We start from the raw sequence: 25,576 nt of genomic DNA, 5'->3' as shown, positions 1-25,576 counted from the left end.
GCGTGATCCCATGGTGTTTATACTTGCGTACTATTGTTTGTACAGATGAACGTGGTACCTTCAGGCGTTTGGAAATTGCTCCCAAGGATGAACCAGACTTGTGGAGGTCTACAAGGTGTTGGCTGATTTCTTTTGATTTTCCCATGATGTCAAAGCAACGAGGCACTGAGTTTGAAGGTAGGCCTTGAAATACATCCACAGGTGCACCTCCAATTGACTCAAATTATGTCAATTAACCTATCAGAAGCTTCTAAACCCATGGCATAATTTTCTGGAATTGTCCAAGCTGTTTAAAGGCACAGTCAACTGTGATACAGTGAACTATAAGTGAAATAATCTGTCTGTAAACAACTGTGGGAAAAATGACTTGTGTCATGCACAAAGTAGATGTCCTAACCGACTTGCCAAAACTTTAGTTTGTTAACAAGACATTTGTGGAGTGGTTGAAAAACGAGTTTTAAAGACTCCAACCTAAGTGTATGTAAACATCCGACTTCAACTGTACATGCGTACCATTTCCTGCCATTTCATTTATTTTGAAAAAAAACTTTTTTACAGCCATAGAAAGTTCTTTCAAAGTCCACCTGAGCTGAGCCTTTTCGTTAGTTAGTGTTAGTGTTAATTAGATAAAGCTTATGATGTTCATCTTCCTGTTTGTGACCTTGTTCTGTTCTCTCTCAGGTACACCACTCTGTCATATCGTGCTCCTGAGATGGTAAACCTCTACAACAGCAAGATTATCACTACTAAAGCTGACATATGGGTGAGTGGACGTTGTATTTTAGATCTAAGTCGCTCTGGATAAGAGCGTCTGCTAAATGACTTAAATGTAATGTAAATGTAAATCTAGGCTTTAGTCATGGTATCAGTGCCAGCTTCTGATTTATATGGGGCTTTTTTACAATACACTTTTCAGCAATTTGTCACAGAATACCCATGAAAATTATATAAAATATAGATAAACTAAATGAAAACTTATAGCAAGTCTTTGGCCAGTGGCAAGAGGAATCTCAGGTAGTTGGTACAGTAGGACATTTGAAAAGACATATTTGTGTGGAGAAGCCTTTTCCCATCTTGTTTCTCAAGGCATTTGGATGTTTGTTCTAAATGTTATGTAACTTAAATAGTGGGTGTTGTGTGTGTGTGGAGGCCGGTAGCCTAGAGGTTAAGAGCATTGGGCCAGTAACCGAAATGTCGCTGGTTCGAATCCCAGAGCTGACTAGATGAAAAATCTGTCGATGTGCCTTTGAGCATGGCACTTAACCTTAATTGCTCCTGTAAGTTGCTCTGGATAACAGGGTCTGCTAAATGACTAATGTGTGTGGTGTGTGTGTTCCCTCCCTCCCTCCAGGCGATGGGCTGTTTGCTGTATAAGCTGTGCTACTTCACTCTACCCTTCGGGGAGAGCCAGGTGGCCATCTGTGATGGGAGTTTCACCATTCCGGACAATTCCCGCTACTCCTACGACCTGCACTGCCTCATCCGTCAGTGTTCCACCACTCACTGTATCTGCTATGAAAATTAGTGTAGATTCTACAGTGCCATTACATATTTTAGAAGTACACTATATATACAAAAGTATGTGGACACCCCTTCAAATTAGTGGATTCGGCTGTTTTAGCCACACCTATTGCTGACAGGGGTATAAAATCGAGCACACAGCCATGCAATCTCCACAGACAAACACTTTCAACGTGGCACCATCATAGGATGCCACCTTTCCAACAAGTCAGTTTGTTAAATGTTTGCCCTGCAAGAGCTGCCCCGGTCAACTGTAAGTGGTGTTATTGTGAAGTAGAAACGTCTAAGAGCAACAATGGCTCAGCCTTGAAGCGCTAGGCAACACAAGTTCACAGAACGGGACTGCCGACTGCTGAAGCGAGTCGTGTTTAAAAATTGTCTGTCCTCCGTTGCAACACTCACTACCGAGTTCCAGACTGTCTCTGAATGTAACATCAGCACAAAGCTGTTCGTCGGGGGCTTCATGAAATGGGTTTCCATGCCCGAGCAGCCGCACACAAGCCTAAGATCACCATGCCCAATGCCAAGCGTCGGCTGGAGTGTTGTAAAGCTCGCCGCCATTGGAGCAGTGGATACGCATTCTCTGGAGTGATGAATTATGCTCCACCATCTGGCAGTCCAACGGACTAATCTAGGTTTGGCGATACCAGGAGAACGCTACCTGCCCCAACGCATAGTGCCAACTGTAAAGTTTGGTGGAGGAGGAATAATGGTCTGGGGCTGTTTTTCATGGTTCGGGCTAGGCCCCTTAGTTCTAGTGAAGGGAAATCTTAATGCTACAGCATCAAATCAAATTGTTTTAGTCACATGCGCCGAATACAACAGGTATACCTTACAGTGAAATGCTTACTTACGAGGCCCTAACCAACAATGCAGTTTAAAAAAAGTACGGATAAGAATAAGAATTAAAAGTAAGAAGTAATTAAAGAGCAGCAGTAAAATAACAATGGCGAGACAGGGGGGTACCGGTAGAGTCAATGTGCGGGGGCACCGGTTAGTTGAGGTAATATGTACATGTAGGTAGAGTTATTAAAGTGACTATGCATAGATGATAACAACAGAGAGTAGCAGCGGTGTAAAAGAGGGGGGGGGGGGGGGGCAATGCAAATAGTCTGGGTAGCCATTTAATTAACTATTTACCCATCTTGTTAAGAATTCTCATGGCTTGGGGGTAGAAGCTGTTTAGAAGCCTCTCGGACCTAGACTTGGCGCTCCGGTACCGCTTGCTGTGCAGTAGCAGAGAGAACAATCTCTGACTAGGGTGGCTGGAGTCTTTGACAATTTTTAGGGCCTTCCTCTGACACCGCCTGGTGTAGAGGTCCTGGATGGCAGGAAGCTTGGCCCCGGTGATGTTCTGGGCCGTTCGCACTACCCTCTGTAGTGCCTTGAGATCGGAGGCCGAGCAGTTGCCATACCAGGAAGTGATGCAACCAGTCAGGATGCTCCCGATGGTGCAGCTGTAGAGCCGTTTGAGGATCTGAGGACCCATGCCAAATCTTTTCAGTCTCCTGAGGGGGAATAGGTTTCGTCTTACCCTCTTCACGACTGTCTTGACCTTCTAGACATTTCTGGATTATTCTAGACGATTGTGTGATTCTAACTTGGTGGCAACAGTTTGAGGAAGTTTCCTGTTTCAGCATGACAATGCTCCCGTGCACAAAGCAAGGTCTATACAGAAACGTTTTTCGAGATTGGTGTGGAAGAACTTGACTGGCCTACACAGAGCCCTGACCTCAATCCCATTGAACACCTTTGGGATGAATTGGAACGCCGACTGCAAGCCAGGCCTAATTGCCCAACATTAGTGCACGACCTCACTAATGATCTTGTGGCTGAATGGAAGCAAGTCCCCCCAGCAATGTTCCAACATCTAGTGGAAAGCCTTCCCAGAAGAGTGGAGGCTGTTATAGCACCAAAGGGGGACCCATCTCCATATTAATGCCCGTGATTTTGGAATGAGATGTTCGATGAGCAGGTGTCCACATACTTTTGTCCACTTAGTGTATATAGTATCAGTCCTGTACAACATGTTACCTCTTCATCTAACCATGCTTAATCTACCTGTTGTGGGATAGTCGCTCTGGATAAGAGCGTCTGCTAAATGACTTAAATGTAAATGTAAAATAGTCAGTGTGTTGCTTTTGTCTCTTCTGGTGTGGTTTGATTGGTGTCTCACTTTTTCTCTCACCCACCTCCTCCACCTCTCCTTCTCATTCTGTTGGTGTTTGTCAGGGTACATGCTGGAGCCCGACCCTGACAAAAGACCTGACATCTACCAGGTGTCCTACTTTGCTTTTAAACACGCTCGTCGGGACTGCCCTGTTCAGAATGTTAAGGTCAGTCTTTCTCTGCTCTGGAGACAGTCTACACTGAGTGTACAAAACATTAGGAACACCTTCCTGTTATTGAGTTGCACTGCCTTTTGGGCTCAGAACAGCCTCAGTTCATTGGGGCATTCCACAGGGATGCAGGCCCCTGTTGACTCCAATGCTTCCCACAGTTGTGTGAAGTTGGCTGGGTATCCTTTGGTTGGTGGACCATTCTTGAGACACACAGGAAATGTTGAGTGTTGAGTGTGAAAAACCCAGCAGCGTTGTAGTTCTTGATGCACTCAAACCGGTCCGCCTGGCACCTACTACCATACCCCGCTCAAAGGCGCTTAAATCTTTTGTTTTGCCCATTCACCTTCTGACTGGCACATCTCAGTTGTCTCAAGGCTTAGAAATCATTCTTTAACCTGTCTCCTCCCCTTCATCTACACTAATTTTGAAGTGGATTTAACAAGTGACATCAATAAGGGATTATAGCTTTCACCTGAATTCACCTGGTCAGTCTATGTCATGGAAAGAACAGGTGTCCTTAATGTTTTGTACACTCAGTGTATGTGGGTCAGTCTATCTCTGTGCTAGGGTGTCTCTCTCTAGTGTTTCCTGTATGTTTATGTTCTCTGCTCTGACATTGGCCTCAGGGCCAGATCTACCAATGTTCTATTCAATCCATGCCTGAATCTACTGAATGTGCTTGTCATATGGATCCATTCCCTCCCAAATATGAATTTCCAATACTTTTACCTGTAATCATATAGAACTCTCCAATTCCTGCTCAACTCCCTGAGCCGATCAAAGCCAGCGAGGCTGCTGCAGCGAAGAAGAGCCTGAGCCAGACACAGAGTAAGGCCAGGTAAGTCTGTGGTGTTTGTCATACAGGGAGCTGCCTGAGTAATCTTGTAGTTGTTGTTATTATATGCAGCAGTATTGAGGCCAGTATCCATGTTTTTTCAGTTGTGTGTTCTCTGTTCTGCTTTAACATCATTCATAAGGTAATTTCATACCATTGACAAGTTGATCACCAACTCTCACCTTTTTCCCCCCAGACTGACAGACCCCATCCCCACCACTGAGACCTCCATCACGCCCCGGCAGAGGCCCAAAGCGGGCCATGCCCAGCCCAGCGCTGGGATCCTACCCATCCAGCCGGCTGCCCTCACCCCTCGCAAACGGGCCAACCTACCTGCCGGGGGGGCCCTTCCTCTTGGTATGAACCCACCCTCACTCTGTCACTCTGCCTATTTACTGAGGCATGTTAAAAGTGAATTCAGAAAGTATTCACACCCCTTGACTTTTTCCACATTTTGTTGTGTTACAAAGTAGGATTTAATTTTCTTTTTTTTGGTCAACGATTGTCGTGGATTTTCAGTACTGAGAGAGACTTGGTCATTTCTTCAAACAATCATCTTTATTTAATATTGATAAATTATTGCAATAATGAGACCGTCAGCCCAACAGTCTTGACTGACTGTTAGGCTGAGAGTATGAATCATACAGACAATGCACAGTTCATATAGCTAATACCCAGAATGCTTGGTTCCACCCCTCCCATAAAGATTTTTATTTTGTATTTATTTAACCTTTATTTAACCAGGTAGGCCAGTTGAGAACAAGTTCTCATTTACAACTGCGACCTGGCCAAGATAAAGCAAAGCAGTGCGACAAAAACAACAACACGGAGTTACACACGGGATAAACAAACGTACAGTCAATAACACAATAGAAAAATCTGTAAACAGTGTATGCAAATGAAGTAAGGAGGTAAGGCAATAAATAGGCCAATAGTGGTGAAGTAATTACAATGTAGCAATTTTCACTGGAGTAATATATGTGCAGATGAGGATGTGCAAGTAGAAATACTGGTGTGCAAAAGAGCAGAAAAACAAAAACAAATATGGGGATGAGGTAGGTAGTTGGTTGGATGGGCTATTTACAGATGGGCTGTGTACAGCTGCAGCGATCGGTAAGCTGCTCTGACAGCTGACGCTTAAAGTTAGTGAGGGAGATATAAGTCTCCAACTTCAGTGATTTTTGCAATTCGTTCCAGTCATTGGCAGCAGAGAACTGGAAGGAAAGGCGGCCAAAGGAGGTGTTGGCTTTGGAGATGACCAGTGAAATATACCTTCTGGAGCGCGTGCTACGGGTGGGTGTTGCTATGGTGACCAGTGAGCTGAGATAAGGCGGAGCTTTACCTAGCAAAGACTTATAGATGACCTGGAGCCAGTGGGTTTGGCGACGAATATGTAGCGAGGACCAGCCAACAAGAGCGTACAGGTCGCAGTGGTGGGTAGTATATGGGGCTTTGGTGACAAAACGGACGGCACTGTAATAGACTGCATCCAATTTGTTGAGTAGAGTGTTGGAGGCTATTTTGTAAATGACATTGCCAAAGTCAAGGATCGCTAGGATAGTCAGTTTTACAAGGGTATGTTTGGCAGCATGAGTGAAGGAGGCTTTGTGTTGAAATAGGAAGCCGATTTCTAGATTTAATTTGGATTGGAGATGCTTAATGTGAATCTGGAAGCAGAGTTTACAGTCTAGCTTGGGGGGCACCATGAGCCACTTTGGGCTTTCCTGTCTTTTTCTGCCCCTGGTGTTATCTTAACCTCCGACCCTGGCCTAATTTCCCAGGCCAGGATGTCTAAGAACCATTGAGGCATTTATTCTACTCCTCTCTTTCCCTGTCACAACCACCCCACATCCTGTCGCTGGAAGGCCAGCTGTAGGTTTTATCACCAGGAAGCTAGAGTGGACACCATACAACTCAGCATTAGCAGGACAGAAATATCTCACTGTTTAAGTAAATAATTGTTACATTTCCAACAAGTCAGGTGAATACATAATTTTTCCCTCACACGATCTACGCAAAATATTGTGTAATGTCAAAGTTGAAGAAAAATTCTAACATTTGTAAAAAATTAAACACTAATATACAGTATCTTGATTTGATAAGTGTTCAACCCCCTGAGTCAATATATGTTAGAATCACCTTTTGGCAGCGATTACAGCTGTGAGTCTTTCTGGGTAACTCTCTAATAGCTTTCCACACCTGGATTGTGCAACATTTGCCTGTTATTCTTTTCAAAATGTTTCAAGCTCTGTCAAATTGGTTGTTGATCATTGCTAGACAACCATTTTCAGGTCTTGCCATAGATTTGAAAATAGATTTAAGTTAACTGTAACTCAGCCACTCAGTGTTCTTGGTATGCAACTCCAGTGTAGATTTGGCCTTGTGTTTTAGGTTATTGTCCTGCTGAACGGTGAATTAATCTCCCAGTGTCTGGTGGAAAGCAGACTGAACCAGATTTACCTCCAGGATTTTGCCTGTGCTTAGTGCCAATCCGTTTATGTTTTATCCTGAAAAATTCCCCAGTTCTTAATGATTACAAGCATACCCATAACTTGATGCAGCACCACTATGCTTGAAAATATGGAGAGTGGTACTCAGTAATGTGTTGTATTGGATTTGTCCCAAATATAACACTTTGTACTCCAGAACTTATTTAGGCTTGCCTTAACAAAGAGTTTGAATACTTATTGACTCAAGACATTTCAGATTTTCATTTTTTATTAATAAAAAATAAAGAAATAATGTATTTCCACTGACATTATGGCGTATTGTGTAGGTCAGTGAAAAATATTTGTAAATTAATCAATTTTAAACTCAGGCTGTAACACAATAACATTTGGAAAATAATCAAAGGGTGTGAATACTTTCTGAAGGCACTGTAGCTACTCAAGAGATAAACAGAAGTGACTGAGGTAGATTCTCTAACCTAATGGCAGTAGCTAAGTTGGAGAAAATGGAAGTAAATAAAGATGGCGGACAGTGGGTACTAGCCATGATAAATAAATGTCTGCCTAAGTGGGCATGTACCCAAATAAGCTAGCTAGTTAACATCGAGCTGGACCTGCACTGACCTAAAACAGTTGTTTTCCCCTCTTTCGGTAACTCAAAGAAATGCCTCTGGGTGCAAACTGTTCAGAACATTCTGTGAAATTTGGTTGACTTATTTCACAAATTAGATCTTAGTTATATTTAGTCAAACATTATATGGCTCTCTTTAGAAACAAATGGCTGGTATGCTTAGAATGTCTCTCAACAGTTTCATCTAATGAGGTCTTGCCAGTGATGTATATAGCATGCAATATATTTTCTTAGTTTCATGGCTTGTATAGTAACCATATTCTGTACTCCTTGCAGGAGTGAACTTAAACCTTGCCCAGCAAGCGGCAGCCCTCCAATCACAGAAGGCACAGAACACAGCTCCACTTCAGCCTGCGACTGGCCAATCACATAGCCCTCCCAGTGAGGCCATACCCCAGCTGGGTGGAAAGCCCCAGGCTGGTGCTCAGCAGAAGCAGGTAAACTCAGGCAGCCAGCTAACACCCAAACCCACAGCCATACTACCCTGCATCCCACTGCTGGCTTCTCTCTGAAGCTAAGCAGGGTTGGGTCTGGTCGATCCTTGGATGGGAGACCAGGGGCTGTTTGTACCATGCGTCTCAGAATAGGAGTGCTGATCTAGGTTTCTGCTGCAAAAATAACTGCCATCACCAGGTGGGGGTGGATGACGTGTCTTCTGAGCATCTGGAAGCGTTTAATGAATCTAATCAATTACAGGACAAAACCCTGCAAGTTTTAAAAAAAGATTTAAGTGGGTTAATATAATTATGGTTTTTTGCAACAACAACAAAAAAATTATGAAGACAATTTTCCTCTTTACCCTCTAACGGGTCTGGTAAAATAAATTTCAAAGAAATATAGCTAATTTATTTCATACGATTTTGTTGCTTAGTGACACATCCACTTATGCCAGCTGTAAAGTGCCATCTGTATGACAAGCTGCTGCCTCAGGGTTGGGTTATTGTTCAGCCAACCTTTGTATAGACTGTCATCATGGAACAAGCTTAGATAAGTAGGTCATTGAAGTGCAGGAAACTCTTGACCAAACAGAGAAGAAGTGTGCATTAGGGAGGAAATTGGATGAAAAAAAACGTTACCATACAATTGCACCCCATTATATTTTCCTGTGATTACATTTTTTACAGTCTCCTCCTATTGCAACAATGGGTCCTTAGTTTTTAGGTAGGTAAGACAGTTTTACGGTATACCGGTATATAATTCTGAAAAAGTGAAGTGTTATGCAGGTGAACCCATGATAACAGCCACAGGCATTCTTAGTGGCACACTGTGTTGTCTGTGTGTGAAGCAGCTTTGTCTTCGTTGTCTCGGTTTTTTGACGCTGTGTGCTGTCCTACGTCTTTGTGTGGTAGCCAGGACAGTTGCAGCAGCAGCCTATCGCAGCAGTGGGAGGAGTCCCACCTGTGCAGACCAAGGCGGAGGCCCCGAGCACCCCTCAACAGGCCTTGCCTCTCCCGGTGGCCAGTCCTTCCCCTCAGAAGGCCCAGGCTCCGTCCAGCCCAGCCCCACCCAAAGCCCCAGCACGTCGTAAGCAGGCCAGCCAGAGCCAGGCCCAGCAGCAACCATCCGCTCAGCCTACTCCAGCCCATCCTCCAGCTGCACTACAGCCTACAGCTCGGCAGCAACCAGTTCCTCAACAACCAGTTGCCCAGCAACCAGTAGCTCAGAAAGAAGTGGCCCAGCATCCACCTGTCAAGACCCAGTCCACCCCTGCCAAGACCAGTCACAACACAGCTGAGACTGAGACGGTAACATACCTGCAGCCTGCACCGCGTCTGCTCCCTGAGCTGTCAGACACACTCAAAACCTGCTTGAAAGTGACATCAGACCATCCATTGTTCCACCCAGCCATCTATCGTCATGCCAATGCCAATGCCATCAAATAAAATGTATTTATATAACCCTTCTTACATCAGCTGATATTTCAAAGTGCTGTATAGAAACCCAGCCTAAAACCCCAAACAGCAAGCAATGCAGGTGTAGAAGCACGGTGGCTAGGAAAAACTCCCTAGAAAGGACAAAACCTAGGAAGAAACCTAGAGAGGAACCAGGCTATGAGGGTTGGCCAGTTCTCTTCTGGCTGTGCCGGGTGGAGATTATAACAGAACATGGCCAAGATGTTCAAATGTTCATAAATGACCAGCATGGTCAAATAATAATAATCACAGTAGTTGTCGAGGGTGCAGCAAGTCAGCACCTCAGGAGTAAATGTCAGTTGGCTTTTCTTAGCCGATCATTAAGAGTATCTCTACCGCTCCTGCTGTCTCTAGAGAGTTGCAAACAGCAGGTCTGGGACAGGTAGCACGTACGGTGAACAGGTCAGGGTTCCATAGCCGCAGGCAGAACAGTTTAAACTGGAGCAGCAGCACAGCCAGGTGGACTGGGGACAGCAAGGAGTAATCATGCCAGGTAGTCCTGAGGCATGGTCCTAGGGCTCAGGTCCTCCGAGAGAGAGAAAGAGAGAATTAGAGAGAGCATACTTAAATTCACACAGGACACCGGATAAGACAGGAGAAATACTCCAGATATAACAGACTGACCCTAGCCCCCGACACAAACTACTGCAGCATAAATACTGGAGGCTGAGACAGGAGGGGTCAGGAGACACTGGAGACATCAGCCTTCATCATTTTGCTGTCTTTTCAGTTTTGTTCGTTAGTGTTGTTCTCTCATTGACTTGAAACACTGCAACATTGTGAATGTTTGAATGACCCTCATTTCTGTGTGATAGACTTTTTTTCTTTTTTTCCTGTCCGTCTTTCACTTCATTTTACTTTGTTTCCCTCATTTTCTTTAGTGTTGTATGTATTTGTATTTGGCATTGAAAGTGAATAATTAGTGAGTGTTATTGGGTTTTGTTATTTTTCATGAGTCGTCCTCTGTTTAATTCTTCTCCCTTCAGTTGGACTGTGAGATTTGTATTGTTTATATTATTGTTTCTTATACTTCCTCTCTCCGTCCCTCTGTCCATGACTCCGCACCACTCTCCAAAGGCAGCAGAGCGCACCCCGAGTAACGTTACCCAGCATGCAGTCGGTGGGCTACCTGGAAGTAACTCCGGCCTACTACTGCAAGAGGCCACAGCAGAGGATGACCTCAACCAGTTAATGTAAGATATGCATGACATCATCACCAGAAATATCAGCCTTAGTTAAATATGTCTAGATTTCAATGTGTAATAAAAAGCATGAGCTGGCGCACACCCGCTGAAAATTATTTTGTGTACAGGTGCTGACTAACAGCGAATAAACTGTAAACTATAAAAAATAAATAGAGTCGCACACTCTATATATAAACTCCTAGTATTTAATTGGGTAAACCACCAACGTTTTGGCATCACTTCTTTAGTGTGTAACAACAAATTGACCTGTTCCGGCATTTGTGTGTTTTTCCAGATCTGTCGGTAAAACTCCACCCAATTCCACCCGGTCCCTTCAGCAGAGTGTGTGTGAACCAGCACAAGACGGCAACTTAGCGGCCTTTGCCCATTCCCCTACCCTTGGCCCTGCCACCGGTTCCCCCACGCAGCCTGCCTGGAACCCTTTTGGTGATGATGACTTCTCCAATCTCGGTGCAGAGCAACTGATTAACAAAGACCTGGTTGATGAACAGGCTGATGGTGAGGCTGTTTGTGTGTGTGCGCATGTGCGTGTTGCACACACAACGGAATACTGTGTGTTCTTAATTCTAAGAGATAGGTGCTAAAAATACACCCTTAGACCTAATTTCTAACATATCCTCTGCTGTAATCGTATTTCCAATCAGATAAAGCTGTATCATTCACTTTGACCTTATCGCTATTAGACGTGGCTGCAGAAGAAGAGGTGGAGACGGCCCCCACAGAGGAACTGATACCTGGCCTGCTGGAGGTCTCCTCCCCTGGGGAAACAACCCCCCAACCTGCTGGTGAGACCCTTCTCATCTCCATCACTCATAGTGGTTCAGTCCTCTCTGGCTCAGTCGGTAGAGCGTGGTGCTTGCAACGCCAAGGGTTGTGGGTTCAATTCCCACTGGCGCCACCCATACGTAAAATGTATGCATGTCACTTTGGATTGAAGTCACTTTGGATTGAAGCATCTGCAAAATGGCATATATTAATATTATATTAATGTCCCTACAGTATACAGTGCCTTCGGAAAGTATTCAGACCCCTTGACTTTTTACATATTTTGTTATGTTACAGCCTCATTCTAAAAATGTATTAAAGTCGATGGCTTGATAGTTTTTTGCAGATCACACAGCCGTCATACCACTCAGGAAGGAGACGCGTTCTGTCTCCTAGAGATCAAATCAAATCGAATGTTATTTGTCACATACACATGGTTAGCAGATGTTAATGCGAGTGTACGAAATGCTTGTGCTTCTAGTTCCGACAATGCAGTAATAACCAACGAGTAATCTAACCTAACAATTCCACAACTACTACCTTATACACACCAGTGTAAAGGGATAGAGAATATGTACATAAAGATATATGAATGAGTGATGGTAAACAACGGCATAGGCAAGATGCAGTAGATGGTATCGAGTACAGTATATACATATGAGATGAGTAATGTAGGGTATGTAAACATAAAAGTGGCATAGTTTAAAGTGGCAAGTGATACATGTATTACATAAAGATGGCAAGATGCAGTAGATGATATAGAGTACAGTATATACATATACATATGAGATGAAGTAAATGTAGGGTATGTAAACATATTAAGTGGCATTGTTTAAAGTGGCCAGTGATACATTTTTTTACATACATTTTTCCATTGAGTCAATATGTTGGCAGCAGCCACTCAATGTTAGTGGTGGCTGTTTAACAGTCTGATGGCCTTGAGATAGAAGCTGTTTTTCAGTCTCTCGGTCCCTGCGTTGATGCACCTGTACTGACCTCGCCTTCTGGATGATAGCGGGGTGAACAGGCATTGGCTTGGGTGGTTGTTGTCCTTGATGATCTTTATGGCCTTCCTGTGACATCGGGTGGTGTAGGTGTCCTGGACCGGTGATGCGTTGTGCAGACCTCACTACCCTCTGGAGAGCCTTACGGTTGTGGGCGGAGCAGTTGCCGTACCAGGCAGTGATACAGCCCGACAGGATGCTCTCGATTGTGCATCTAGAAGTTTGTGAGTGCTTTTGGTGACAAGCCGAATTTCTTCAGCCTCCTGAGGTTGAAGAGGTGCTGCTGCGCCTTCTTCACAACGCTGTCTGTGTGGGTGGACCAATTCAGTTTGTCCGTGATGTGTACGCCGAGGAACGTACTTTGGTGCGAAAAGTGCAAATCAATCCCAGAAAAACAGCAAAGGACCTTGTGAAGATGCTGGAGGAAACAGGTACGAAAGTATCTCTATATCCACAGTAAAACGAGTCCTATATCGACATAACCTGAAAGCCCACTCAGCAAGGAAAAAGCCACTGCTCCAAAACCTCCATAAAAAAGCCAGACTACAGTTTGCGTCTGCACATGGGGACAAAGATCGTACTTTTTGGAGAAATGTCCTCTGGTATGATGAAACAAAAATAGAACTGTTTTGCCATAATGACCATCGTTATGTTTGGAGGAAAAGGGGGGGGCTTGCAAGCCGAAGAACACCATCCCAATCGTGAAGCACGGGGGTGACAGCATCATGTTTTGGGGGTGCTTTGCTGCAGGAGGGATTGTGCACTTCACAAAATAAATGGCATCATGAGGATGGAAAATTATGTGGATATATTGAAGCAACATCTCAAGACATCAGTCAGGAAGTTAAAGCTTGGTCGCAAATGGGTCTTCCAAATGGACAATGACCCCAAGCATACTTCCAAAGTTGTGGCAAAATGGCTTAAGGACAACAAAGTCAAGATATTGGAGTGGCCATCACAAAGCCCTGACCTCAATCCTATAGAAAATGTGTGGGCAGAACTGAAAAAACGTATGTGAGCAAGGAGGCCTACAAACCTGACTCAGTTACACCAGCTCTGTCAGGAGGAATGGGTCATGTCAGGAGGAATGAGATGAAAGAAATATAAGCTGAAATGAATCATTCTCGCTACTATTATTCTGACACTTCACATTCTTAAAATAAAGTGGTGATCCTAACTGACCTAAGACAGGGAATTTTTAGTAGGATTAGGAGTTGTGAAAAACTGAGTTTAACTGTATTTGGCTATGTTGTATGTAAACTTCCCGACTGTAGATTCACAAACTGTTTTATTTCCTCATCGTCTACTGGCGCGTGCGTGCCTTTCCAAATCATGTCCAATCAATTGAATTGTCCCCAGGTAAACTCCAATGAAGTTGTAGAAACATCTCAAGGATGATCAATAGAAACAGGATGCCCCTGAGATTAATTTGAGATTCTCATAGCAAAAGCTCTGAATACTTATTGATGTAAATAAGGAATTTCCTTTTTTTTTTTTTATATATACAAAAAAAAATCTTATTTGTGCTATTGTGTGTAGTTTAATGAGGGGAAAAAAATTATTGAATCAATTTCAGAGTAAGACTGTCACGTAACAAAAAGTCAAAGTGTCCGAATACTTTCCGAATACGCTGTATCTCTCAGATATTCCCATAGCTCCCCTTCCTTTGTTCTTTCTTCCTTTAGCAATCAGATGCTCCATTCTCCATTACAATCATCTCCAGTGACACACCCATAGAAATCCTATAATTCACTATTCTATATGTCATACTATGGACATAAAGGAAGGGAACTCTGCTACTCCTCCACTCTCCAACCAAGGTGCATGAACTGAGGAGCTACTGAAATGAAGAGAAAGTTCAGCAACTCTTGGAGGACAGTAGAAGTTCATAAAAGTGCTTATTTATTCCTGCTGAGTGAATGGTCCTCTGTGACCTCATCAGTGGCAATCTGAACTCTAAGCTCAGCAGAAATTCCTTTCTGAGAGCTTTCATTAACTCTGCATGCTCAAAATCCCTAGCTAGCCATTTAATGGGATGTCTTCACTGAATAACTGACCAAGAAAACACTGTGTCTTTGCCTTGAACTATCCATGCCCAATCATCTCTACTTATCAGACGCAGATGGACAACATGCCATGCTTTGTGTATCTCTGCAGTGATCATTAGTGTATGTCTGTTTTGTTGTCTTTTCTCTGCTGCACCAGTAGAGCAATCTGAAGACATCCTTGGACTGGATACAGGAGAGTCTTTGTTGACGGTTCCGGTCCCTTTCAGCACCCTAGCACTCTCAGACACTCCAGGTAAGGTTGTGTCCCTTTCTATTTCTATAAGCACACTCCAAATCACTTACCCCACATAGAGCATCAACACAACATACTGAGATGCTGCATTCGTAAATCCACTCTGGCAATCTACTCCGAGTTCAGAGCACTCAGGTTTGAGAGTGCCAGAGTGCAGAATAACTGATGCATTTACGAAGACGTTACATGCCTGTTGTTTTGACAGGTGCCAGTAAACATCAGGCTGAAAAACAAACGCACCCTTGGAATTCACACACAATTAGTGTTCCTTAGTGGTCATGGCGACGTTTGGCTGTTTTAGTAAGTGGTTGTCAAAAACCAAAAACCATTCCAAGCCTAATCTTCTTTTATTTAAGTCACAAATGGAGCTCAAAATAATGCAGTACTTCATGTTGTAACGTGTGGGATATTGCTCTAAGAAAGCCAAAGTACTGGTAATCATGTTGCTAGCAGTGATGTACAGTGCTCTCTTTCCCAAGTTAAAGGGGCTAGAGTGGACTTGTGCTGTGCCTTGGTCCATGACTTAACTGTAAGTACAGAGTGGAGAGGCAGGAAGAGAGCAGATGTGTGAATGTGTTGTGTTGGGAGATGACCTGGTGTGTAGAGTGGTCTTTAGGGGGAACCCCAGATAGTGGATGTAGCTACTAGCCAGCTGTCTCTGTGTGACTGTGTTATGCATCTGGTGTGAAAATATCATTTAGGGTTTGGTGGCTGTGTGAACAAACGTCTCGATGTATGCAAGATATTCTAATCGCTTGTTAACTGGCTTGTTGGAATGTGATGGAAAGTTGACCTTGTTGGTTTTTATAACTTTTCTTCAAAGTGAACGGTTCCACTGCAAACTGTTTCTCTGCTTGAGATGAAGCTTTCATTCATCTGTAGGGTGATATTCTTTTCTCTATTTAGCTATATTCTAATGTGTTTGTCTCAGATTCTTTGTCTTAATATGTAATTCTTCAGCCATTCTGTTATCTTGTGTTTTATTCATCTGTAATTCATGAATTTATCCCCAACCTCTTTCATTTCCCAATTTTCTCATTCCCTCCATCTCTGTTTTGTTTAAGCTACTGGTACGTTAAAAAAAGAAAAACTATGTTTTTAGTTGCATTTCTTTAGCAATATCATTGATTACAAAACCCTTGAAAGCTAATGTAAAAGTCAATCGCTTCATTAAACAATTGAAAACCGTTCTAGTTCCTTAAGGCTCCTATTGATGGAAATAATATCAATGGTGATAATGTAAATACCATGGCAGGTTGTCTCCATGGGGGCTGTCAATCACTTCTTGACTGGAAAGCTGCACTTGATAAACAAACATTACGTCTCAACCGTATCAGGTTATTTGGAACTAGGATACACTATTAGCCAGTAAATATAAATTATCAGCAATGTTTCATGTTGGCTCCCCATGAACTAGGAAACGGGCCTTAACGACATGAGTGGGTTGAGTGGTTATAGTTGTAGTACAATAGCTTATCTATATAGGCCTATATGTAAGCGATAAATAAGGACGGTCTGTACATTCTCTGAAAGTAATAGATGACACAGGCTTGGAGGACGTGCAGCTGAGTCCATCCACGGAGTGCATATTAGTTCCAGAAATGTATACGATATTGTGGTCTCTGTCCTTGCATCACGTTATGTGCTGGAGGCTCAGCTGTACCATCATTTCCCCGCATTGAACACCCATCCTCTCACATTCCCTATAGCCTAGTTCCCTTTGCCCTCAGTCCTATTTATTATTTGTCCTTCACCTTCTCTTCTCCTCTTCCTTTCTTCACCCCTTTTCTCCATCCTCACAAACTCCTTAATTGCTGTTCTGGCATGACCATGTCAAATGCAGTATTTGCTAGCTAGAGTGTTGCTGCCACTCACTTTTTCTTACTGTTCTCTCCCTTTCCATTTACGCTTCCTCGCTCTTCATTTCTCTCTGGACCTTTAGAGAAGCTTATTGAGGGACTGAAGTCCCCAGATACACACCACCTGCTCCCTGACCTCCTGTCCATGGCTGATCCCTTTGGCAGAATGGTGGCGGAGGCTGTTAATGGTAAAATACTTTCACTCCTGGAGATTTCATTGCTGTACACACTTTGTTACATTTGTTTTTCCCAATGTAAATGTTTTACCGTGGAATACTCCATGGCAATATCCTCTGTCTGCCCTCAGTGCACCCTTTCGTCCTCTCTCCCTCTCTCTGCTTCCATTTCTCGTTCTCTTCCTCTCTCTTCCTCCCCATCTCCCTCTCTCTGCTTCCCTCTCTCCTTGTCTTTGTCTCTTCCTCCCTCTCTCTACATGTACAGTAGTGGGTCCAGCAGAGAACTCTCTTGTGAGTCTGGACTCTCTGATCCCTGGTCTGGAGGCTCCTATGTCCCAGTCTGAGACAGACTCAACGCTGCTTCATGGTTAGTTTTTGTCTCACAGGCAATGCGACACACAATCTAGATGCTTCCAGAATTGAATGCAACAGTGGAAGAAGATTGTGTAGATCTGACGAAACCAAAATGTTTTGGTTTCTGTTATTACTGATAATACCACCTGCCTCGACACTGGTCTTTGATCATTGCATAAGATTTTCAGAGGACGGAGTGGAGCCAGCCCATTGAGTACAATGAGGCTGTCTGATTGATATTTTGAGTGTCTGTCTACCCAGCTAACAGTTCTAGGGAGATAGAATGTTTTTGTAATGTTACCCATAATGTTCCCCTAATGTGTGTCCAGTTTTCCGTTAGGGGAACATTCTATCTATGTTAGCAAAAACCTTCTGACAACCTTTTTAACATATTTTGGTGTGAAAGTTAGGAGAACATTCCCTTAATGTCTAAAATGTGGTTACAATGTTTTCAGAATATTCTACAACGTTCTAGATGCATTTTATGGGACGTTGCAAGAACATTTGTGTCCAGTTTTCTAAGGGTTAGGAGAATATTCCATCAACATCACATCAAACATACACAGAACATGGTTGCCATGTTTTCAGAATATACAATATTCATGTTCTAAACACGTTTCATGAGAACGTTGCAAGAACATTCCTGTGTATCAGTTGTCAGGACGTTGCTTGATGGTGCCAAAGAAACATTCTCCCCCCAAAAATGTTTTTGTTACACATCACGCCTTGTTACTGTTGCCAAGCCCATTGAGGCCCATTGCGTGCAGCTCAACCTCCACTTAGGCTACTGCTAGTAGATTGAGCACTGTGCTCAACAATGCCTGCAAAAGTGGTTTAAAATGGCTAATAATCAAAAACACAAAGCAATGTTAAACAATAAGACATGATCACTGAAAGTAACTAATCAAATGTTCAAGTAGATCTACCGAATAATAACAGTTTTGGAATTGATAAATGGAAGTTGAAACTAAGTATTTTTTTTATGCTGGTGTTCATATATTAGTGTTTGTGAAACACCAAAAGGGAAGTATATTATTCATAAGAATACCTCATGTTGGAAGTACTGAAAAAGCTGATGCAGATAGTTAGCTCATTTTTTAATGGTTTCAAAGGAAACCTCCACATACCCCTACTTACGGTTGGATACTTTGATGTTTAGTGCCTCTATTACTATACATTCTATACTATAGCATGACATTGAGAGCTATTAGGAACACGTGGATTATTTTTCATCCTTTGTCCTTGGCGCTTACTATCTAGTTATTATACATGATACAGTAATATATTTTGGCCATATCCTGGAGATATCCTGAACTAAACATTCCAGTCTAACCCTCGACCCCCCCCCTTCCCACTCCCCTCTCTCCAACAGATCACTTGCTTGGGGAGGACTCTCTGATGGGTTGCTCTCTCATCTCTCCCCCTTCTGGAGCCTCCTCTCTCTCCTCTGCTCCCGCTTCTGCTGCCTTTAGGTCTGTTCTGGAAGAGTTTGACCTGGCATCTGGGGGTTCCACCCAGTTTCTGTCAGGTAAGGCTCTGTTTCCAAAATCACATGCCCACAACAAGCCCAAACTGAACCACTTAGTCCTACAATTGGAGAGGCAGGAGTGCTGCCACTTATACTTGATGTGTACCGTAGGAACAAATGGTTTGGTTCTCCCTGTTAGGAAGCTAGCTGTTCTCCCTGTTAGGAAGCTAGCTGTTCTCCCTGTTAGGAAGCTAGCTGTTCTCCCTGTTAGGAAGCTAGCTGTTCTCCCTGTTAGGAAGCTAGCTGTTCTCCCTGTTAGGAAGCTAGCTGTTATCCCTGTTAAGAGAGACAACTACACTAGCAGGCTACTGACTTGCAGTCTAACTCTAACCCTCTGCAGTTGTGTGGCACACTGCTCTCTAACTCGCCTTATCTGCTTCCTCCTTTATCTCTCTACCTTTCTGACATTTCTAATTCTTCCTTTATACTCTTGGTTGTGCTGCTTGCTTTACTCAATGCTTGTCCCAAACACCTTAACCTCCCCTTCCCCTTCCTCCTTTCTCGGCTCCATCTTCTGCAGACTCCTCTGATCTCCTGATTCCAGGCTTTGAGCCTCCGCCCAGTGCAGAGAAAGGCAACAAGGATGAGTTTGACCCCATCCCTGTCATGGTCTCCTCCCAAGGTAAGCCCAGTGGGCTTCCAGCCTTCACACTGAGGCAGGGAGTCTCTGTCCTGTCCCACTGAGATTGCCATTCATACCTAAACCAGGGTCAGAGGAACTCTGGGATTTGATTCCGGTCAATGTCCTCAGTAGTGTATTAAACCCTGCTCCCCCTTCCCCTTGTAGATTCATCTGAGTAGCCATCCTCGCTCTGTGTAGTTATTCCTTAACACTCTTAGATTGTATCTGGAGAGAAATTCCTCTTCCTGTCTTTCTCTGTCTTCTGTAACCTTATCTTCTCTCCCTCTTTTCCCTGGCATCTGTTCTTTCTTACTTACCTCCCTTGCTTTCCCCCCCTGTCCCCCCTGCTTCGCCTTGGCCCACCTCCCTACCGCCCTCCTCTCTGTCCGGACAGTTTCAGGAGGCCACTCTCGAAGTAACAGTGGCAGCTCTGAGTCCAGCCTTCCCAGCTTGACCCGCTCCCTGCTCATGGTGGACCAGCTCATCGACCTGTAGAGGGCGGTGGGGAGCCGGGACACTAAAGAGAGGGGGAGTGGGGGGATGGAGAGACGAGGTAGAAGTATTGATGCTGGAGAGGAAAATAGACCCCACCATTAGTCGTTATACCCCTACACCATTCATCACCAACGCTTGTTCCATGGGAACTCCTGCTGTCATTCCGAACGCACTGGGCCATAGAGTTCTAGAATCATTGTCCTGTCTGTGTTTGTCCCATCATGCCTCTGATATTGATTCCCGTCATGTCCACCACTTTTCTTCTACCCCCCTCTGCCCTCTCATATCATGCTCTCACAGCATTTAGGCCTATGTTCTGTTGCCTTCTGCGGTCATCATGGCAAACAAGTTCATGGCACACTGCTTCTAACTTTTGCGTTCATGGCACCCTAACAATATAACTTTTGCTTTCACGACACACTAACTTTTTCTAGCTTTTGTATTTGTCACTCTAACTTGATCCAAGAGTTCTTCTTTCTGTAGACCAGGGTCAAATGTTTCACCATGTTTTACTCCTATCTCTCTGGTCAGTCTTGTCCTGTAAGCAACCAGATAATTCCACTATTGTTGTTAGTAGATGTTGTTATGGTGGACAAGTAGATGTTTTGTCTCCTGCCTTTCTCCAGGGTTATATTTCACTTGGATTATTATTTGCGCACATTTGGTAACAATATCAAAACATTGATTTCTTCTAAACATTTTGAGTTGTACTGTAGAACGTTGCAAAATTGGTTGTCTGTCTGCCAATTTAGTTTTCCACATTCCAGTGGCTGAGTTGTCAGGGATTGTGTTTTAACCCTTAGCGTGAGGTATCATAGCCGGCGTGATGGGATAGATGTCATATCTAAAATGACAGATTTTGATAAAAAATGACTGATTACTCCACCAGCTGGTCCAGAGGTTGAGCCTCCCTGTGGACGCATCCTCCCAGCTGCCATTAGCAGAGCACTGTAAGAGCCACCAGGCAGGTTACCTGTCTATGGTCAAAATGAGGTAGGAAGTTATTCAAAAAAGTTACAAGTTAGCACCAACATACTTTTTAAAGCCTACATTAACATAAATATGGAGCTAACATTCCCAAAGGAAGAAGCTAAGATTTAAAAACACCAGCTTGGCTAGGGACTCAGCTGCACATTGACAACATTGATGCTTTTCTAAAGCATTTGCTTGTTTTCCTCTCGTTGACCTCTCTTTAGCCTGACTATACAGACAGTCGGTCAATATCATCCCTTTCATTTCAGCCTGTTTGTGCCCACGCAATCCTTTCATTCTATTCAAACATGCATTCCCACAGAAAGTCCATTCCTACTTGTACATAGATCCTATATTCCAGTCATTTATCGGCCCTACATAATGTATGTATATCTCCAATACCCACAGACTCTGATCCAGTGATCATACGTGTGGTTCCTCTCGTGTAAAAAGTTAACGTTACAAAACATGTATGTCCTCTGTTACTCAGCGGTCATCATAGCTTACATTGTGAAAAAAATATATAGAAAAGTTTATTTCATATACAGCTAATAATAAATGTGAATATGAATAGAGTGTTAGAGAATGAATGTATGAAATGAATATCATTATAAATAAAGATTAATATATTTAAATATAATTCTTAAGATGACTATTATAGACGAATACTTTGTTTTTCCTGTGCAGCTGTGTTTTTTCCGCCATATTTCTCCCCAGATTCCTATTGGGACATTATCAAAACATACAGTTATGACAATCTTAGCTTTGATCTGTTGTTGAGGGTTGGGTAGGATTTCTCCTTCAAGTAGTGTCTATTAACTTGCCTTGACCTAAGGAGGGTTTTAATGCAAACAAACTAGTTTGTTGTACATTGGGACCACAACCCAGGGAGCTTTACCATGTCTTATACTGTACCATACTTAATCACGCTGTACAAAGGCAGAGAACTACAGTCTTTGCTGAAATAGTGCTCTACAAAGCCATGCTTTCTCCACGCAGATTTTACATGATCAAAAAGATGCATATCGAAGCATGGCCGTGTTGTTGAATGTTCTGTTCTGGTGTGTTGGTAGACAGTGTTATCATCGGTGTGTGAATGTGTGAACATACAGTAATGGAACTCCTAGCCAGTCTGACTCGTTGGATGTGATGCGGTTGTGTTGTTGTCTAACCTCGCTGCAATAAGTGACATCAACAGTGTTGTTTGTGTTGACTTCGTCACATTTGAAAAGCACAGGCCCTCTTAAATAGCGCTGTGTCACTCTGTTGCCCATAGAGGAAGCCACTGTTTTTGAGAGTAGAGCACATCAGTGTCTCTCTGAGTGGACCACTAGACTCAGTGATCTGACTGAGGAAAGGAATATATTGGTTATTAGACAGAGAGGGGCAAGCCCTACACAGGACTCAACACTATGACCACATACACGTCAGATCCTATGAAGATAGGAATGCTCACTATACATTTCAAGGAATTACAGATAATTGCTCTACTACAGTTTTCCAAACAATGCATGCCAAGCAACAACACTTATTGGCAGTATTCTGAAATTCAATGTTGTGTCACATCTATCTCAGGCTGAAGTTCACATCTTATCCCCTCCACTACTGTACAGTCTAGTCATCTGCAGATACTCATGAGGCTTTTGACCTATGCAATCTTTGCTTCTTCCTGTAGACACCACTGTGCTGTTGTTCTTGGTAAAGGTATTGCCCTACAGGTAGTTCAACTTGTGTTGTGAAAAAGAGAACCTTCATGTTGCCCAGTTGTTTTTGCTAAAAGTGGAAAAAGCTGTTTCTGATGACCATTGTTCTCCTGAATGTTCTGGATCTCTGTCCGTCTATATGACACCTAATCCTGCGTCAGCTCTGTCATTTCTGTGTGCACCTTCTATTTTTGTGAGATAACTAAAGAATTACAAAGAAAGGGATGTTGAATAAACATATTCATGTGAATGTACTTTTGTGTTGAGTATTGATTGAGTGACTGAAGGGAGTTGATTACTGAGAATTTGACCCTGTCATGGTAGTCATGTGGTTAACGTGATTTATTGGCAGACAGATTGATTCAGAGGGAGAGGGGCGACACATGTTATCTTTTAGACACTCACTTCTACTAATGGGGATCCTTAATAAATACAAATAAATACAAATACTCAAGTACAATCAATTAAATCATGTACAGCGAATTAATCACTACTTATTATCATCTTATTTACATATGCGCAGAGGTTTAATTACATTTGGGGGATGACATTGAGTAGATTTCATACTCATTATGCAAAATGATGTTGGGAAAAAAAGTGTTTTCCAAACGTTGAAGTTAGGTTGATTTTAGGTTCTGAATGAAAGATGAAATTATATAATTTACAGAGGGTGAAAATATGTATTTTTTGGTCATTCATTCTATGGCCAAATTTCAGCTGCACATTTCATCTCAAAGTATGCAATCTATCACATACTTTTTAAAGTCCATTTAACCCCTTTGTTATAGCATCCCTAAATAAGTTCAGGAGTAATAATGTGCTTAACAAGTCACATAATAAGTTCCATGTACCCACTCAGTGTCTAATAATAGAGTTTAACATGATTTTTGAATACCTCATACAATTATCTGTAAGATCCCTCAGTCGAGCAGTGAATTTCAAACACCGATTCAACCATAAAGACCAGGGAGGTTCTCCAATGCCTTGCAAAGAAGGGCACCTATTGGTAACAGTCCTTGGATATCCCTTTGAGCATGGTGAAGTTATTTATTACACTTTGGATGGTGTATCAATACATGCAGTCACTACAAAGATACAGGCATCCTTCCTAACTCAGTTGCTGGAGAGGAAGGAAACCACTCAGGGATCTCACCATGAGGGCAATGGTGACTTAGAGTTTAATGGCTGTCATGGGATAAAACTGAGGATGGCTCAACATTGTAGTTACTACACAATACTAACCTAAATGGCAAAGTGAAAATAAAGAAGCTCGTACAGAATAACAATATTCACAAACATGCATCATGTTTGCAATAAGGCACTAAAGTAAAACTGAAAAAAATATGGCAAAGAAATTAACTTTATGTTCTGAATACAAAGTGTTACGTTTGGGGGCAAATCCAACACAACACATCACTGAGTACCACTCTTCATATTTTCAAGCATGGTGGTGGCTGCATCATGGTATGGCAGGCCCAGCCCAGGTACTCCCGGTGCTCGGATGCCCCCCTGCTCCAGCAGCCTGTCGCAGCCCTCCGCGTGGTCTCCAGTGTGGGGCAGCATGCTGCTGTGGGCTCGGTGGCTGTGGGGCCCCTGCACTCCTGGACCATTGGAGGCAGAGCTATAGTGGACCCATTCCTCAGGGCCCCCTTCTACCCCAGATGCCCACAGGGAAAGCCTTGATATATGGACCCCCACCCCTTACCAAAAACCAAAGCTGGCCTCCCAGGGAGGGGGCTGATCTGCTGAAGCCTGGCCCAGGCCAGCCCTGCTCTATATCCCCCTGTAGAGGTCATATCCCAGTACCAGTGTGCAATCTAGAATCTAGAATCCCTCTGTTGAGGATGTGATACTATAGGTAGACTGACTGTATTTCTGTACAATTGCAGTATTAACAATGACTTGCTCTATCTTGCCCATATTCTACCTGTTTTTCTACACCCTTGTTCTACCTCAGCTTTCTGATTCACCTTCAGATGAAGCATTGCGGCACTTTATTTGCAATACATTGGGATTTTCAGGACACATCTAACTGATTAAACTATTTTGAAACCGTAGATTGTCCAGGATTGTTTCACTCTAAAAGTACTAATAGTAATCTACATTTTCTGAATTAGAGTAGTCTCCCATGTCAAGGGAAATTTGTTTTTTTGTTGAATGGTTTGTGTTTGTATACTGTATATAATTTTGTCACATATTGTTTTTAACACCATGTTAATAATATACTAATGTTGTGTAAATGACATTGCTTTTATATGGTTAGACTTGATATACTATTGAAGTACTAAATTACATCAGTTGAGTATTTGCCTGATTAGCATGTGACATTTGACCTCTGTGTGAAACGTATATAATCTACATCTACTCTTCCTTACATTGTAACTGTTGTTTTATGCAGTTTCCTTCTTCAAAGGTCAACATAGTAGATCTTGAACGGTTTTATAAGAAGTATGGCTGTCAGATTTAATCAGTTTACTTTTTAAACTTTTTGTAATTTGAGTTCACATTTTTTAAAATCGTGATTAATCGCATTGTCTTAAAGCGTTCAAAATACACAAAAAACATCCCAATACATCTATACAGCTAAAAACAACAATGCACTGTAAAAACAAGTTGACATTAAGGTTAAAGAAAGTGTGCTTTCTCAATTCACCAAATTTTGCAAACCATTACTTTAGACAAAAAAATCAAGATGTCAATATTCGTGAAATGTTTTTTTTTTWATGAAAAATCTTAATTTGAGCAAATTTCTAATGTGCAATGAATCACGAATAATCACAGCAAACCCTGTGATTAAATCAATTAATTGTTTTTATATTTTGACAGTCCTAATAAATATACATGTTGTCAAAAGAAAGAGGACTTTGAAAGGCTTATCTTTAAGGATACTTAAGTTTGGTCCA

The 25,576-nt window shown here is 42.7% G+C and overlaps 1 protein-coding gene across 10 annotated transcripts in view; it reads left to right on the top strand.

The window, feature by feature from the left end:
• The window catches only part of LOC111980524 (AP2-associated protein kinase 1-like), a 95,870-nt gene that overhangs the window by 21,932 nt on the left and 48,362 nt on the right, over positions 1 to 25,576 (top strand). Inside the window, exons 6-21 of one of the 10 annotated variants that reach the window (XM_070449498.1) lie at positions 682 to 763; positions 1,352 to 1,484; positions 3,754 to 3,857; positions 4,607 to 4,701; positions 4,895 to 5,055; positions 8,053 to 8,213; positions 9,126 to 9,521; positions 10,767 to 10,882; positions 11,169 to 11,392; positions 11,578 to 11,679; positions 14,869 to 14,964; positions 16,907 to 17,011; positions 17,268 to 17,366; positions 18,726 to 18,881; positions 19,402 to 19,503; positions 19,898 to 22,927. In XM_070449498.1, the coding sequence (XP_070305599.1) occupies positions 682 to 763; positions 1,352 to 1,484; positions 3,754 to 3,857; positions 4,607 to 4,701; positions 4,895 to 5,055; positions 8,053 to 8,213; positions 9,126 to 9,521; positions 10,767 to 10,882; positions 11,169 to 11,392; positions 11,578 to 11,679; positions 14,869 to 14,964; positions 16,907 to 17,011; positions 17,268 to 17,366; positions 18,726 to 18,881; positions 19,402 to 19,503; positions 19,898 to 19,998 (2,233 nt within the window). In that variant the 3' untranslated portion in view covers positions 19,999 to 22,927. Of the gene's footprint in view, positions 1 to 45; positions 178 to 681; positions 764 to 1,351; positions 1,485 to 3,753; positions 3,858 to 4,606; positions 4,702 to 4,894; positions 5,056 to 8,052; positions 8,214 to 9,125; positions 9,522 to 10,766; positions 10,883 to 11,168; positions 11,393 to 11,577; positions 11,680 to 14,868; positions 14,965 to 15,443; positions 17,012 to 17,264; positions 17,367 to 18,725; positions 22,928 to 25,576 lie in introns of those variants that run through there. The other 9 variants (XM_024011288.2, XM_024011291.2, XM_070449499.1 and 6 more) reach the window with 9 other exon arrangements.

Source organism: Salvelinus sp. IW2-2015, linkage group LG20 (assembly GCF_002910315.2).
Source record: "Salvelinus sp. IW2-2015 linkage group LG20, ASM291031v2, whole genome shotgun sequence".
Lineage (NCBI taxonomy): Eukaryota > Metazoa > Chordata > Actinopteri > Salmoniformes > Salmonidae > Salvelinus > Salvelinus sp. IW2-2015.
Note: the sequence above shows the minus strand (reverse complement) of the source record. Positions and strands in the feature narration are given on the sequence as shown.